At 50.1% G+C, this 12,119-nt stretch overlaps 1 protein-coding gene across 1 annotated transcript in view; it reads right to left on the bottom strand.

Moving 5' to 3' along the window:
• The window catches only part of HRAS (Harvey rat sarcoma viral oncogene homolog), a 19,221-nt gene that overhangs the window by 4,592 nt on the left and 2,510 nt on the right, over nt 1-12,119 (bottom strand). Inside the window, exons 2-3 of the mRNA XM_009074319.1 lie at nt 5,723-5,876; nt 1,024-1,202 (exon numbers count right to left, since the gene is read on the bottom strand). Coding sequence (XP_009072567.1) covers nt 1,024-1,202; nt 5,723-5,833 — 290 coding nt within the window. The 5' untranslated portion in view covers nt 5,834-5,876. The remainder of the gene's footprint in view (nt 1-1,023; nt 1,203-5,722; nt 5,877-12,119) is intronic.

Consider the following 12,119-nt stretch of genomic DNA (forward strand, 5'->3'; position numbering starts at 1 on the left):
ATGCTTTGTCCTCTGGTTCAGTTAAAACGAGCCAGATTAGTCCCCCTGTGCAGCTATTACACTGAACACACCTGCTAGCTGAGACTGACACCTCGAGAGCTCAGAGCAGCACCTCTGACTACAGAGCAAGGAGAGGCTGTGCCTGTGCTCGGAGCTACAGGATTATTGGTACCCTGATTTATGCCCTTGGTGGGCAGTGGACAGAGCAGGGACAAGCAGAGCCATCTCTTGCATCCTTTACAAGTGCCTCTCATCACAGCCAAGCCTCAGAAAACGGCAAAAGCAGAGCCATCCCTCCCTAAGCTAGTGCTGGGGTAAACAGGGAAGATTCCTGCTCTGTTTATAACATCTCTTGGCTCTCCAGCTCAGCAGAGGGGATGTCAGCAGATGAGTTACTCAGGGTGCTGCCAAAGCAGGACCATGCTGGGATGGGGTCCCCTACTTTGTCACTGCCTCCCCAGACACTGTCTTGGGCAAATCGCCTCACTGGGGCTCTGACTCCCCTCCTGCTCCGTCTCTGCCCTGGCGGAAACCAAGCTCCAGTGGGGCAGGAGTGCCTCTCCCCACGTGTGTGTAGTTGGCAGACCACAGCCTCATGGCAGTGGCAGACAGCAGGGCAAGCAGCCCTCCCTGCCCTTCCCTGCCTTCTCTCCCAGCTCTGGGGCCCAGCAGAAGTTGCTGAGATCGATTGCGCTAACAAAGCAATTCCACTAATTAGGGAGGGAAGGAAGGGGGTCATAGAGGATCAGCTATCTCTTTAGTCACCATAAACACTTAAACATTACATTACCAAGTCTCCAAAGGCCACGAGCAATCCCTTTGGATGGGTTTTATTGGAGTCACTGACATTAGCCGTCTGCTCCGTCTCTTCCCTGGGGAATGGCCACTTGAGCTAATTGTCTTTGCTGGCAGCCAGTGCTTCCACCACAAGGCCTGATCTCAAAGGGTGGGCAGGAGGGTGCAGCAGCAAGGCCTTCCCTTTGCACAGGGCAGGAGGGAAGGGGCCCTTCCCAGGATACTGACCTGTACTGGTGAATATCTTCAAAGGACTTGGTGTTGTTGATGGCGAAGACACAGAGGAATCCTTCCCCCGTTCTCATGTACTGGTCTCTCATGGCACTGTACTCCTCTTGCCCTGCAGTGTCCAAGATATCTAACAAGCAGGTCTCTCCATCGATGACTACTTGCTTTCTGTAGGAATCCTGCAGGCCAGGAGAGGGAATGGAAGGAGGATGCATTAAGAGAGGGCTCGGGTCTGGCTAAACAAAGGGATGCAGCGAGTGCATCCCTGGGAAGATGCCAGGTCACGCTCTGCCTGGGTTTAGCTTCCATTAAATAGATGACTCAATCTGTTTTAAAAATGGCAGGGAAAGGAAAAATAATACAAAAAATGCAAAGGAAAAAGGGAGCAGCTGAGCAGGTTTCCCCTTGTCTGTCAGAGCCACAGAGAAGGCAGCTCCTGGCTGGCTTTCCCCATTCCCTGCCCTGCCTCTGGCAGACCAGGAGCAGCTTTTTCTCTACCACACTCCATAGCCCTCGACAACTATTTCCCGAGCATTATTTAGTCCCACCTCTAATCCCTTCTGCTGCTGTCCTGCCTGGGTGCTGGAAGGGGACACACAAGAAAGGAGGCTCCAGCCAGTCAGGGCTTCCAGCCACCACCTGTGATCTGGGGGCTGAAGGTGTTTAAGATGACTTGGAAATACAACGCCTCCAATGGATCTCCAATCAGGCACCAGAGGCAATATGCCACCAGTAAGGTTTGATGGTAAACCTCTTCTTTAAACATGAGAACAAAATAAAACATAATCATGCTGTGAGGAGGGTGTTTCCCACAACCAGTGTATGCCCAGAGGGCTCCAGGAGAGGTAAGAACTATCCAGGCAGGTCCTTTGAAGTTGTGGCTTTTCCCTGCAGCAGAAGCAATCACAACTTATCGCAGATGTAAGAAGGCCTGGAAATCACCCAGGGCATCCCTCAAAAGGTTTCATTTTCAAGGCAGGCTCCTCAAAGCACTGCTCCTCCCTACCACACCTCTCCCCATCCTTGGGCTCAGCAGCAGGGAAGCTGCTGGGGCAGCATCAGCATAGAGGACAGCCTCATTCCCCTCCAACTGCCATTCCCTGTGTACAGAGCAGTATCCTCAACACTCAGCAAGAGAAGGAGGCCAAAACACAAGGTATGAAAAAGGTGCAAGTCAGCAGTATGACCACAACAGAGCTTTGCAGCCACTCGCAGAGGCTACGGCTGCAGTTTAAAATTAATTCAAATGTCTGCTGCTCTTCCAACGACCACAACAATGTTATCAGATGAGCTTTGCAGGTCTGCAGACAATCAGCCGACACAGCAAAGGTCACCAACAGGACCAGCAGCAGCACAGAAAGGGAACAGGGCCAACACGGCCTCCATCCTTTGGTTCATTACTAAAACAACATCATTTACTGGGGCTAATTAAGGTCTTTCCTCACCTTGCAGAAAGGACTGCGAAATCAGAGATGAGATCTGCTCTGCCACGACCTTCTCAGCTGTGCCTTCCCAAAAAGTGGACTTGCTGACCCATCGAGAATAAGCATGGTGTGATGGGCTGGATTCCAGCCAACCACTTTGAAGGCAACTGGCAGGTTGCCCTGCAGGAATGTGCTCCCACTTCTAATCAATAATGCATCTGGAGCCTCCTTCGTTCAAGAGGACCCTAGTGCCTGCTCTGCCCAGCAGAGCATCCTACCACCCCTGCACCTTGGCTTGCTTACCGAGGACCAGCCTCTCAGCACACGTGTTCACAACTAATGGCCAAGTCCCCCTGTTACAGGGGGTCTCACCAGCATACCCACACCTCGGCTCAGGCCATCAACAGGCTGCCCATAACCCAGCCACCTTGCTAACAAGGCAAAGGCATTAACAGTCTTGCAATGGAAGGGGACAAGCTCTCCCCATCAGTGTTTTGTGTACAGCTTCATCCGTACTCATCCCAGATGTTCAGGATGGCAGCCCTGCCAACCCTGCCACACTGCCAGGTGACCTAGCTGCCACTGAAGGAGGAGCTGCCACCAGCCCACATATCCACTTACCTGCAGCCTCAGTGCTCCTCTGCAGCCCCTCATGTCCCACCCCACCTTCTTGCACAGGGGAAAGCAGCCAGACTCAGCTGTGAAGTGCCAGGCAGCAGAAACAACATGTGTCTGGGGTTCAAATTCAGGATGTCAGGCAGATGCTGGGAGCATCCCAGGATTGCTGGGAGACCAGGACAAGAGGTCCATTTGTTAAACACTACAGTCTGGATACGACCAGAGGTTTGGGAAGCCTGTTACTAGCTGGCTGCTAAACGCTGGAAGACAAATCAAAGAATTTCTCAGAACAGTGAAACTCTTTACTCCATCCTTGTTTATTCACCATGGGACAATGCCAGTGGCATACATTTCCTTGGTGTCTTGGCCCTCCTACTTCCAAAATAAAGGTCTCAAGGGTCCTTGGCAGCCCAAGAGCAGGCTGTATTGGACTGGATGGTGTTGAGTTGCAAAGCCAAACGTTTGAACTAGTGTATGACTAGGGCAGAAGGGGAGCAGAGACCCAGTCAGGGTCTCTGACCCACATGGAACAGACCTACATCTTCCACCCCTCCTGCCCTGGCAAGCATCTTCTCAGGACACCCCGATCCACTCGCACCCCACTTTGCAGCACAGCCTGTGCTCAGTTCATTTAGGTGATGGGCACTGCCTCTGCTCCATGCACGCATACTCTTTTTTTTCTCCCTTTTATCCTGCTCATTTCAGCACTGCTGTGCTGCTTGTTAGCCAGCTGAACAGTCATAGTCAGCTCCTGGGCATGATCCAAAGCAGCTTAGTCACAGGAGGGTGGTTTGTTGGTCACATTTGGATGTCTGGCAGGTAATTCTCTGTGAATCCTAAATCCCCATAAAATGAAGCATAATTACAAGGAATCATCCTGAAATGAGTGAGAAGATGGCTGGAGCAGGGGGAAATCAGGGTACAATCAAGGCAGCTGCAAAGGCATCAGGGTTGGTGGGACCTGCGGGCGGAAGAGTACTAGGGACAGAAGGGCTGAAGAGCAGCTTGTGTCTGCTTTTGGAAGAGAAGAACAGAATGAGGCTGGAGGGAACAGGGCAGGAGAGAGCAGGCATCTCCTCAGGCACTGCAGGAGTGGGCAGGGTGAGGAGGGTGTGCTGGGAAATGCCATGCAAGGTTTACATTCCCTGTTGCCTGTTTATATGGAGAAAATTCCATACAGGGGGCAAGCAGCTGAGATAAAAAACACAGGATGCCAAAACCCAACACATCGCTGGGTGAGACCTGCCTCTGCCCATCCTAAGGTCTAAGAGAGGACTCATCCATGCAGATGTCTCCCCAGGGAGGCTGCTCTCCATCCACAGCTCTCACAACCTGGATTGGGTTTATAAGAGAAGTATGTATGATGCTACTGGGGATGAGCATGTGATGGGAGAGGAACTGGGGAAGAAGGCAAACTGCATCCATAAGCAAGGAGACTCAGGAGCCCTTAAATTAAATTCCAGTCTCTGCCATGGACTTTCTAGGTGACCTTGGCCAAATGATGTAATAGCACGTGCTTTTAAGTGCTTTCTCTCCTTCCCGTCTGTAGGATTTTAAGACTATTTCTGCCTTTCCACCAAGCCTTGTCTTGTTTATTTAACTTGTAAGCTCTTCAGGGTGGGGACTACACATACAACACCTACCAGAATAGATTTCTGATCCCAGCTGGGACCTTTAGCTATTATGATAATAATAACTGCAGCAACCACAGCTGCATTTATACACATCTGGTAGAGAATCCTTTAGGACTGCAGACAGGGAGGTTATTGTCCAAGAGGCATGACAGAGCTGCAATTTGCCTTCCCAGGGTGGACTTACTCCTTGTGCAGAGCAGCAGCTGCTGCCCACATCTCTCCCAACAAAGGTGTAAGTCACGCAGAGGCTAAATAGCACGTCGCTACCTACAGTGAAAGCAGACGGAGAATGGAATGTGTTTTTAAAAAGTAAAAAAAAAAAAGAAGCATAATGGATAATTGAAGCCTGTACCCTTCCTCCCCCACCATACAGCCTAGAGGACATCAGGGTCCCTGTCTGCTTCTCCAGGCAGGGTGCTGAGCTAGACAGGTCAGTGCTGTCATCCACACTGACTACAAGACCCAAACATCAATCTTTAACTCCTTGTGATGAAGCAGTCTGGGAACCACAGCAGTTCAGCTGCTTGGCACGTCTCACTCAAACTGCAGGATACACATAATACAACCAAGCTCTGATAATACCCGTTTCATCAGTACATCTCAAAACATCCTGCACAAAAGGTCAATATATTTACTCCAGTTTCACAAGAGGAGAAATGGAAGCACAGGCACAAAATGGCTCTCCAATTCCAAACCTTTAACCCCCTCCTTATGCTGTCATCTCATCAGAAAGGAGGACTTTTGTGCCTCCTCTCAGTCCCTGGCCAGCTCTGCCTGCTTTTGCTGCCTCTCTTGTCATCTCTCTTCAGCACACACCACTGTCCTTCTACAGGAAGCACAAGTCAGTCATTGCGACCTCCAAACACGCACGTACAACTCAGAATAGCTCTGCAAAGCAGAGGAACATCCTTGCTCAAGTTCAGACTTGAGATCAGGCTGAACATGTTCTGGGATGACAACAAGGTGGAGAAGAGCAAGAGGAAAACACACAGATAGACAGATCCCATGCCCAGAGCCACTCACCTCTATTGTGGGGTCATACTCATCAACGAAATGGTTCTGAATGAGCTGTATCGTCAAAGCACTCTTCCCAACACCACCTGCTCCCACCACCACCAGCTTGTATTCGGTCATCTTCCAGCTGACCCCAGCTCAGGACTTCCAGGAGCACCACCTCCTGCAAGGAGAAACATGGACACGTTAAGAAAGATTATTTTACAATAATAAATAATCCATCAGACGGAGTACAAAGCTATGTTTATCCTGTGCTATGTTGCAATCCTTCAGCCTGACAGTGTGGATGCAAACTTCACAGATTCCCTGAGCAAACCTCGAGAGGTAAGGGAGTGTTACCCATGAGAACACAGAGGTACAGGCTGTGTAGAGGTCTGGTTTTAAAGAAGTGCTCAGCGCTGTCCCTAGTTTTCCTTATCTCAAGCTGACGATCCAAAACCATTAGACAGACAGATCTGAAAGCCTTGAGCAGTAAGGTTTGGATGTCAATGTCCCCAGGAGTGGGGAAAAAGGTCCAGCTCCACCCAAATATGCTGTTGCTTCCATGTTTTCACCCTCAAGGCTGTGTTAAACCACACAACAGGTCTGAGATGGTGGCGCATCCACACCCTCTGCCCGTCCTCCAGCTAACGGTGCCTCCCACTGTGCATGCCCAACAGGGGAGAAGGAGATGCTATCACTGATAGTCCTAACTGAGAGTGATCAGGGCTACGATGAGTGAACTACACTTCTGCTGTACCATGTACTTGCCACAGCCCTTCAACAGGAGAAAGTTCATGCCCTGCCCTTCCTCCCTTAAATTTCTGCTCCAAGTCCACCAAGAAAGAGGAACTCGAACTCAGGAAGATTACAAAATCCCAAAAGTTTAAATAGAAATCCACCATCATTGGGCGGCAGCCCCTGCCCTGAGAGTCACCCCAGGGTGAGATACTCATCCTCAGCTACCATCTGCAAGATCGGGGGAAGCTACCTGAACCACAGCAGGTAGCAGGAAGACAAGCTCAAAGTTCCTCACGTCTGACACCTTCCAATGCTGCAACATCACTGCATGGGGATTAAACCGACAGAGCTCCCTCCTGCCCCAGATAGTTAAAAGACTCCACCCTCCTCCTCAGGCTTGCCAGCCCTACTCCTGAAACTCTGGAAGCTGCTACAAACTGTGCTGGCAAAGACCACTCTAGACCCAGACTGCATCTCATGCATTTGCTAACACAGCAAAGTTCTAAAGGGAAGGAGGCCAGAACCCTCTGCCTTCAATCCCCATCTCATGGCAACCCTAAACCACTCCGACAGTTCCATCACCCAGTTGAGCTGGGAGCAGTCAGACAGAGTTGTCTCTTGCCCAAGCCATTTTCTGAGCTGTGCCTCAGCAGCAGGAAGGCAAAGCTCAGGCCCTTCTCAGCACCCAGGATCCTGAAGGAGGGCAAGGGAGGGGGTGCAGAAGAGCAACCTGATAACAAACAAGATGCCAAGCAGGACCTCTGATTGCTATGCTGCTCTTCACTGCTGGAGAAGCAGTTAAAGATGGTGGGAAAGTGGTGATGGTGGGGGAAATGAGGTGCAAATACTGACATACCCTAGGTGCCTACCTGAAAGTGCCACTGCTTCCAGGAAAGACCAATGTGCCTCTGGTCTGGCAGCCAAGGAAGAGATACAGATTGAAACCAAGGCTACAGGAGAGATCACACTAATTGACCATGCACATATTACTCTGCCCCATTAATGCACACCCTCACATATATGACCTTCTTGGGGACAAGAGAGATCCCCACCCCAGACTTCTTATCTCTCAGATGGGAAGAGACAGCACGAGGGACGGTGACAGGATGAAATGGGGACTGAGGAGCAAATGCTGACTGACCATCTGTACCAACACTGCTGTCCAGGAGGGGATCACTCCCGCAGCAAACAGCTTCAAAACAGAACACAGAGGTGTCTTGAGGGCCTGAAGACACTCTGAACAATCTCCTGTCTTTCATACAGAGCAGGGAGATCTGCAACCCCCAGCAGAACACATGGTGGCTGTAAATAAAAGCCTGTAAATGGCTATGATGGAGCTCACTCTGCATCTGATGCTGCTGCTGAAGCAGTCACCACCATGATGCTGAAGGAGAACTGCACAACTATCCAGGTCTACCGGACTTGTTACGGCAGTGAGAAAAGCCTTGACTCAATATGGAGAGAAGACATGAGTTCCCAAGGAGGGAGTCCTCCCTCAAGACCACCCTAGTGGAAGGCATTGCCTATTCCTTCAGAAAACCACCAGCCCACAAAGTTACACCAGCCTTCTGGTCCACACTGCAGCAGGAGGTGGAAGCTAAGGTGGTCACCCACATCAGCTTAAGGGTCCTCCCCTGCTCTGGACCACAGCTGAGCTCCACTGCACAGCAGAGAGGCAGTCACACACCAGCAAGCCCTGCACATCACCATCTTAGCCCAGAGCTTCGAGATCTGACTCCTCCAAAGAAATGCAGACCTGTGTCTTCCTGCCCCCCCCAAGGGGCAAGGGAAATGTGGGGGGCAAAGAAGCTATTGCTCCTCACCACTCATGGCCAACACATGGACAATTTACACACAGGAACTCTGCAATGGCAAGTCCAGCCTACCCAACTGTTTCATACCATTGCTGCAAAACATGTCCTAATGCAGAGTGAGAGCGTGGGGAATGATAGACAGCTCTGGGCATGGGAGCTGCCTGAATTAATGTGTGCTAAAATCACTGTTCAGACCAGCTCACTTCCTTACCCAAAGGATTCACAATGCAAGCTCTTCACAAGCAATACGCAGACGCAACTGCACATCACAGCATGTGCAAATGCCACAGGAGAAGTCTGCCCTGGGGAAAGTGAGGATTTCCATATGGCCAAACTGCTACAGAGTTGGGCAGTTGGTCTTATCCTTAAGTTGACCTTAGCAACACCACCTCATAGCTCCCCTTCCTGCTTTTTGCTCCTGAACATGGGAAGAGCAAGGCTGCTCATCAACGCACGCATGGTTTCAACACATGGGTGGCTGTTCCCTCAGCACCACATGAACCGCATGACCACCACCACAGGGGCTGGTTCAAGAAACAGCCATCCCAAGACAACGTTTCTGGCTTCCTGAAAAACAGAAGCAGGGAGGAGAGAGTGGGGCTCCTGTCAGAGAGATGGTAACAGACACCCCAAGTTTTCACGCTGGGCATACACTGGATGGAAGTTTACAGCTTGTCAGTGGTTGTGAAAGCTTCTCCTGATGCAAGGATTTCCAGTTTCTGTTTCTCAGCAGCTAACAGAGAGCTGACCACAAAATAACTGAGCGAGACACAAAAGCACAGTCTCCTAGTCCCACACAGGGCAGAAGCAGTGCTTCTTCCATCTTCTGCAAGGGCTTCAAGACATGAAAGCCTGACCCAGGTCACTGTCTAGTGTTTCCCCTGCCTACCCAAATTTATCGCGTCTGCAGTACTCAACTACTGCACTCCCCAAAAGCCACATGGGGTTGTCAAGCAACAGCTGAGGGAGATGGCAAGGAGGAGAGCCATTCAGGAGCACTGTCTGGAAAGAGGAGGGCTGGGATCCATGTGCCAAGCCAACAGCCCCAGTGTGGAGCCAGAGCTGCCGCTGCTGTATTTCCTGACCTCGTGGATTTTCTCCTGTAGTGAGAGGGCTCCTGGCTCCCGTTCAAAGCTGTCTAGGAAAGCCTCGCCGAGTGCTTCCGCCTGGCAGCAGCAGCTGCTCCCAAGCCCAGTAGCCAGAGCCACACAGCTCCAGCAAGCAAGAAACATCTGCCAGCCTTGTGCAGGAAGCAGAGAGAGTAAGCACCCAGCCCCAGTGGACATCAGCATCCTACCTTGTCTTGCAGGGAAGGGATGAAGCTGTGGATGAGGGCAGAAGGCACATCATCTCCCCTGCCTGCACATGCTGGGTAACAGCATGGAGGCCTTGCCTGCAGAAACAAGGACCAAGATGCGTGGTGCAAGTTTTCACGGGGCTAAGACCTAATGCAGGTCTAGGCAACAAGACTATAGGTGCTACCCAGAGACCTAGCTGTGTCCTGCAAAGAACAGCCTGACCTTCTTCATGGTCACTACTCTCCAGCACAAAGACGTAATTTGGAGAACCTGAGTGTGAAGCCTACAGAAACTCACTCAGCAGAAGCAAAGGTGAGGAACTGAAGGGGTTTGTCCCCATCAGTACATCCCATCACACCATCACAGTTTCAAGAAAAACTCAGGTGTCAAGTGAAAGGAATATGCAGTGGGTTTCCAACACATTCACCTTAAGGGAGGTGATACCCTTCCAAGAGGATAACTGAAGAAGCTTTCTCTATGTTCTCTCTTTCCTCCCATCACCTCATTTGTCTCCCAGGATGGATACCAAGCCAACTAAACAAGTCAAGAGACAGATTTTTGCACAGCACTGCCGTACTGAGGCCGACAGTGACAGAAGTTTTACAACTGTTCATTAGCGAATGTTTACCCTCTGAATGTTTATCCATTGGGAGTCTCTGCATTTAAAGGCATCAGAAGTCAGTTTCACCTCTGCAAATCTCTTCGGGCACATCTCAGACCGGGCAGCCTTTCTTCCAAAGCCTGTCCAGAGGAACCAAGGAGCCCTTTGACCACAAATGCTGCAGCGTTGGAGTTTATTTCCCTTCAGCAGATATGCCCTGCAGGCAGAAATGGCCTGCAGTCCTCTAGGAGAACAACACTCATCTCGGCCTTTTACCAGCAGGTCAGGAATCCTGCTCAGTGATTTTTGAGCACTGACAAAGCAAACTGTGTTGGCTCACCCTGGTGACTGTCCAGGCTCCTTGGTTTGCTCATGCATAAGTCTGTCATCAACATCACAAAACACAGCCTCTGGAGGGACTGAAGGAACCTCCTCTCCAGCGGTGTGAAATGCCATCTTTTGTTTTCACTGGAGGATCAAAATGCTGATGTTCTCCGTGGCTTGTCTAGCCTGAAAGCAATTACAAAAACCAGGCTGGCAAGCTGATGCTCTGTTAGGAATCACAGCCTATCCAATGCTTCGTTTTAATTCACTTGTTGCATTTAAAATTAACAAGTGCAAATCTAACACAATGTGCTTATTGTTGTCTTCCTGGCTGTGTACCTGCAGACTCAGATACTGCACCTCACAGATGAGGAAAGAGAGAGGGATGCCAAAGAGGAAATAAGAGTTGCAAATGCCAGCCCTGCTTTGGAGAAATAACTTGGAGACAGTAAATGTCTTCTATTAGAGGGGAAAAAAAACAAACAGAAAAAAAATACAAAAAGGATCAGAATGGCTTCCTCCAACCTCTGCTTGCTCTTCAAGATCTGAAGGAAAAGGCAGCCTGTCTCAAGAGACTGAGCATAAAAACATTGCTGCAGAGGGAAAAAAGAAAATGGGTAAGCAATGGCATAATATAGGAGGCTCAGAACACAGATGTGCATTCAAGGAGAAACCTGTGAGCAAGAACAGCAGAAAGCTGTGGGCAAGTTTGAGGCATTGGCAGGTCTGGAAGAGAGGGATTGCCTCTCCACAGGAGCCATAAACATGTCCCAGCAACAAGGTGTAAGCCACAGCTTTGCACAAGGTCTCAAACAGGCATGGACTGGTCGCTGCACCAGGCCCAACCCTCACAGTTTCCAGCTGAAGCACCTCTGGCAACACAATCCCTCTGCCTGAGACTACCCAACCACAAAGGGCTTGTGAAGTCCCTGCTCATCTTCCCTCTCCATAAGATATGAAAGGACAAAGGAAAACAAGATAGTACCATTCTAACCAAAACTGCTCCCTGTTCTCTTGTTCCCTGGTTCCTGCTTCAGCCTCAGATGTAAGAGGGTACAACTACACTGTTCTTGCTTTCCCTCTCAAATAATACATATTCTTAATAAAGTTCTTTGTTGTCAGCTTATTCTAAGAAAAACAACCAGTAGGTAGCTATACCTTAACTACCCAAACCAGCAAACAGCATAAACAAGCCAGCAATGCAATAAACCCAGAGAACAAACCAGCCACCAAAGAGCTTTCCTTTGGATAAAGGAATTGCCCACCCACCCCACTCCTCCCAGCCAATACAGGGCACCAAAATTACTACACTCCAAAGAAAAGATGTGCAGGCCCCTTATCTCAGGAGCTTACAAATCAGGACTGCTCACACCCATGCCTCCAGCATGAATGTGGCACGAGGAGCAGTGCACAGCCAGGAAACTCTGGCAGGTGCTGGGATATGCTTGTGAACCATGGTGGAATCTTCAACTTCCACCATCACCACTCTACCCTCCTCCATGATACTACAGAGCTCATCTCAGAACAGTCTGCAGAAGAACAAATCCTCCAAGCTAACTTCCACAGAGAGAAAGCATGCTGCTCTGCAGGTTAACTGCTGCCAGTCCATGGAAAGGGTGAAAAGAAACAGGCAAGCAAATAATACATCC

This window comes from Acanthisitta chloris, unplaced genomic scaffold, assembly GCF_000695815.1.
Source record: "Acanthisitta chloris isolate BGI_N310 unplaced genomic scaffold, ASM69581v1 scaffold6595, whole genome shotgun sequence".
Classification (NCBI taxonomy): domain Eukaryota; kingdom Metazoa; phylum Chordata; class Aves; order Passeriformes; family Acanthisittidae; genus Acanthisitta; species Acanthisitta chloris.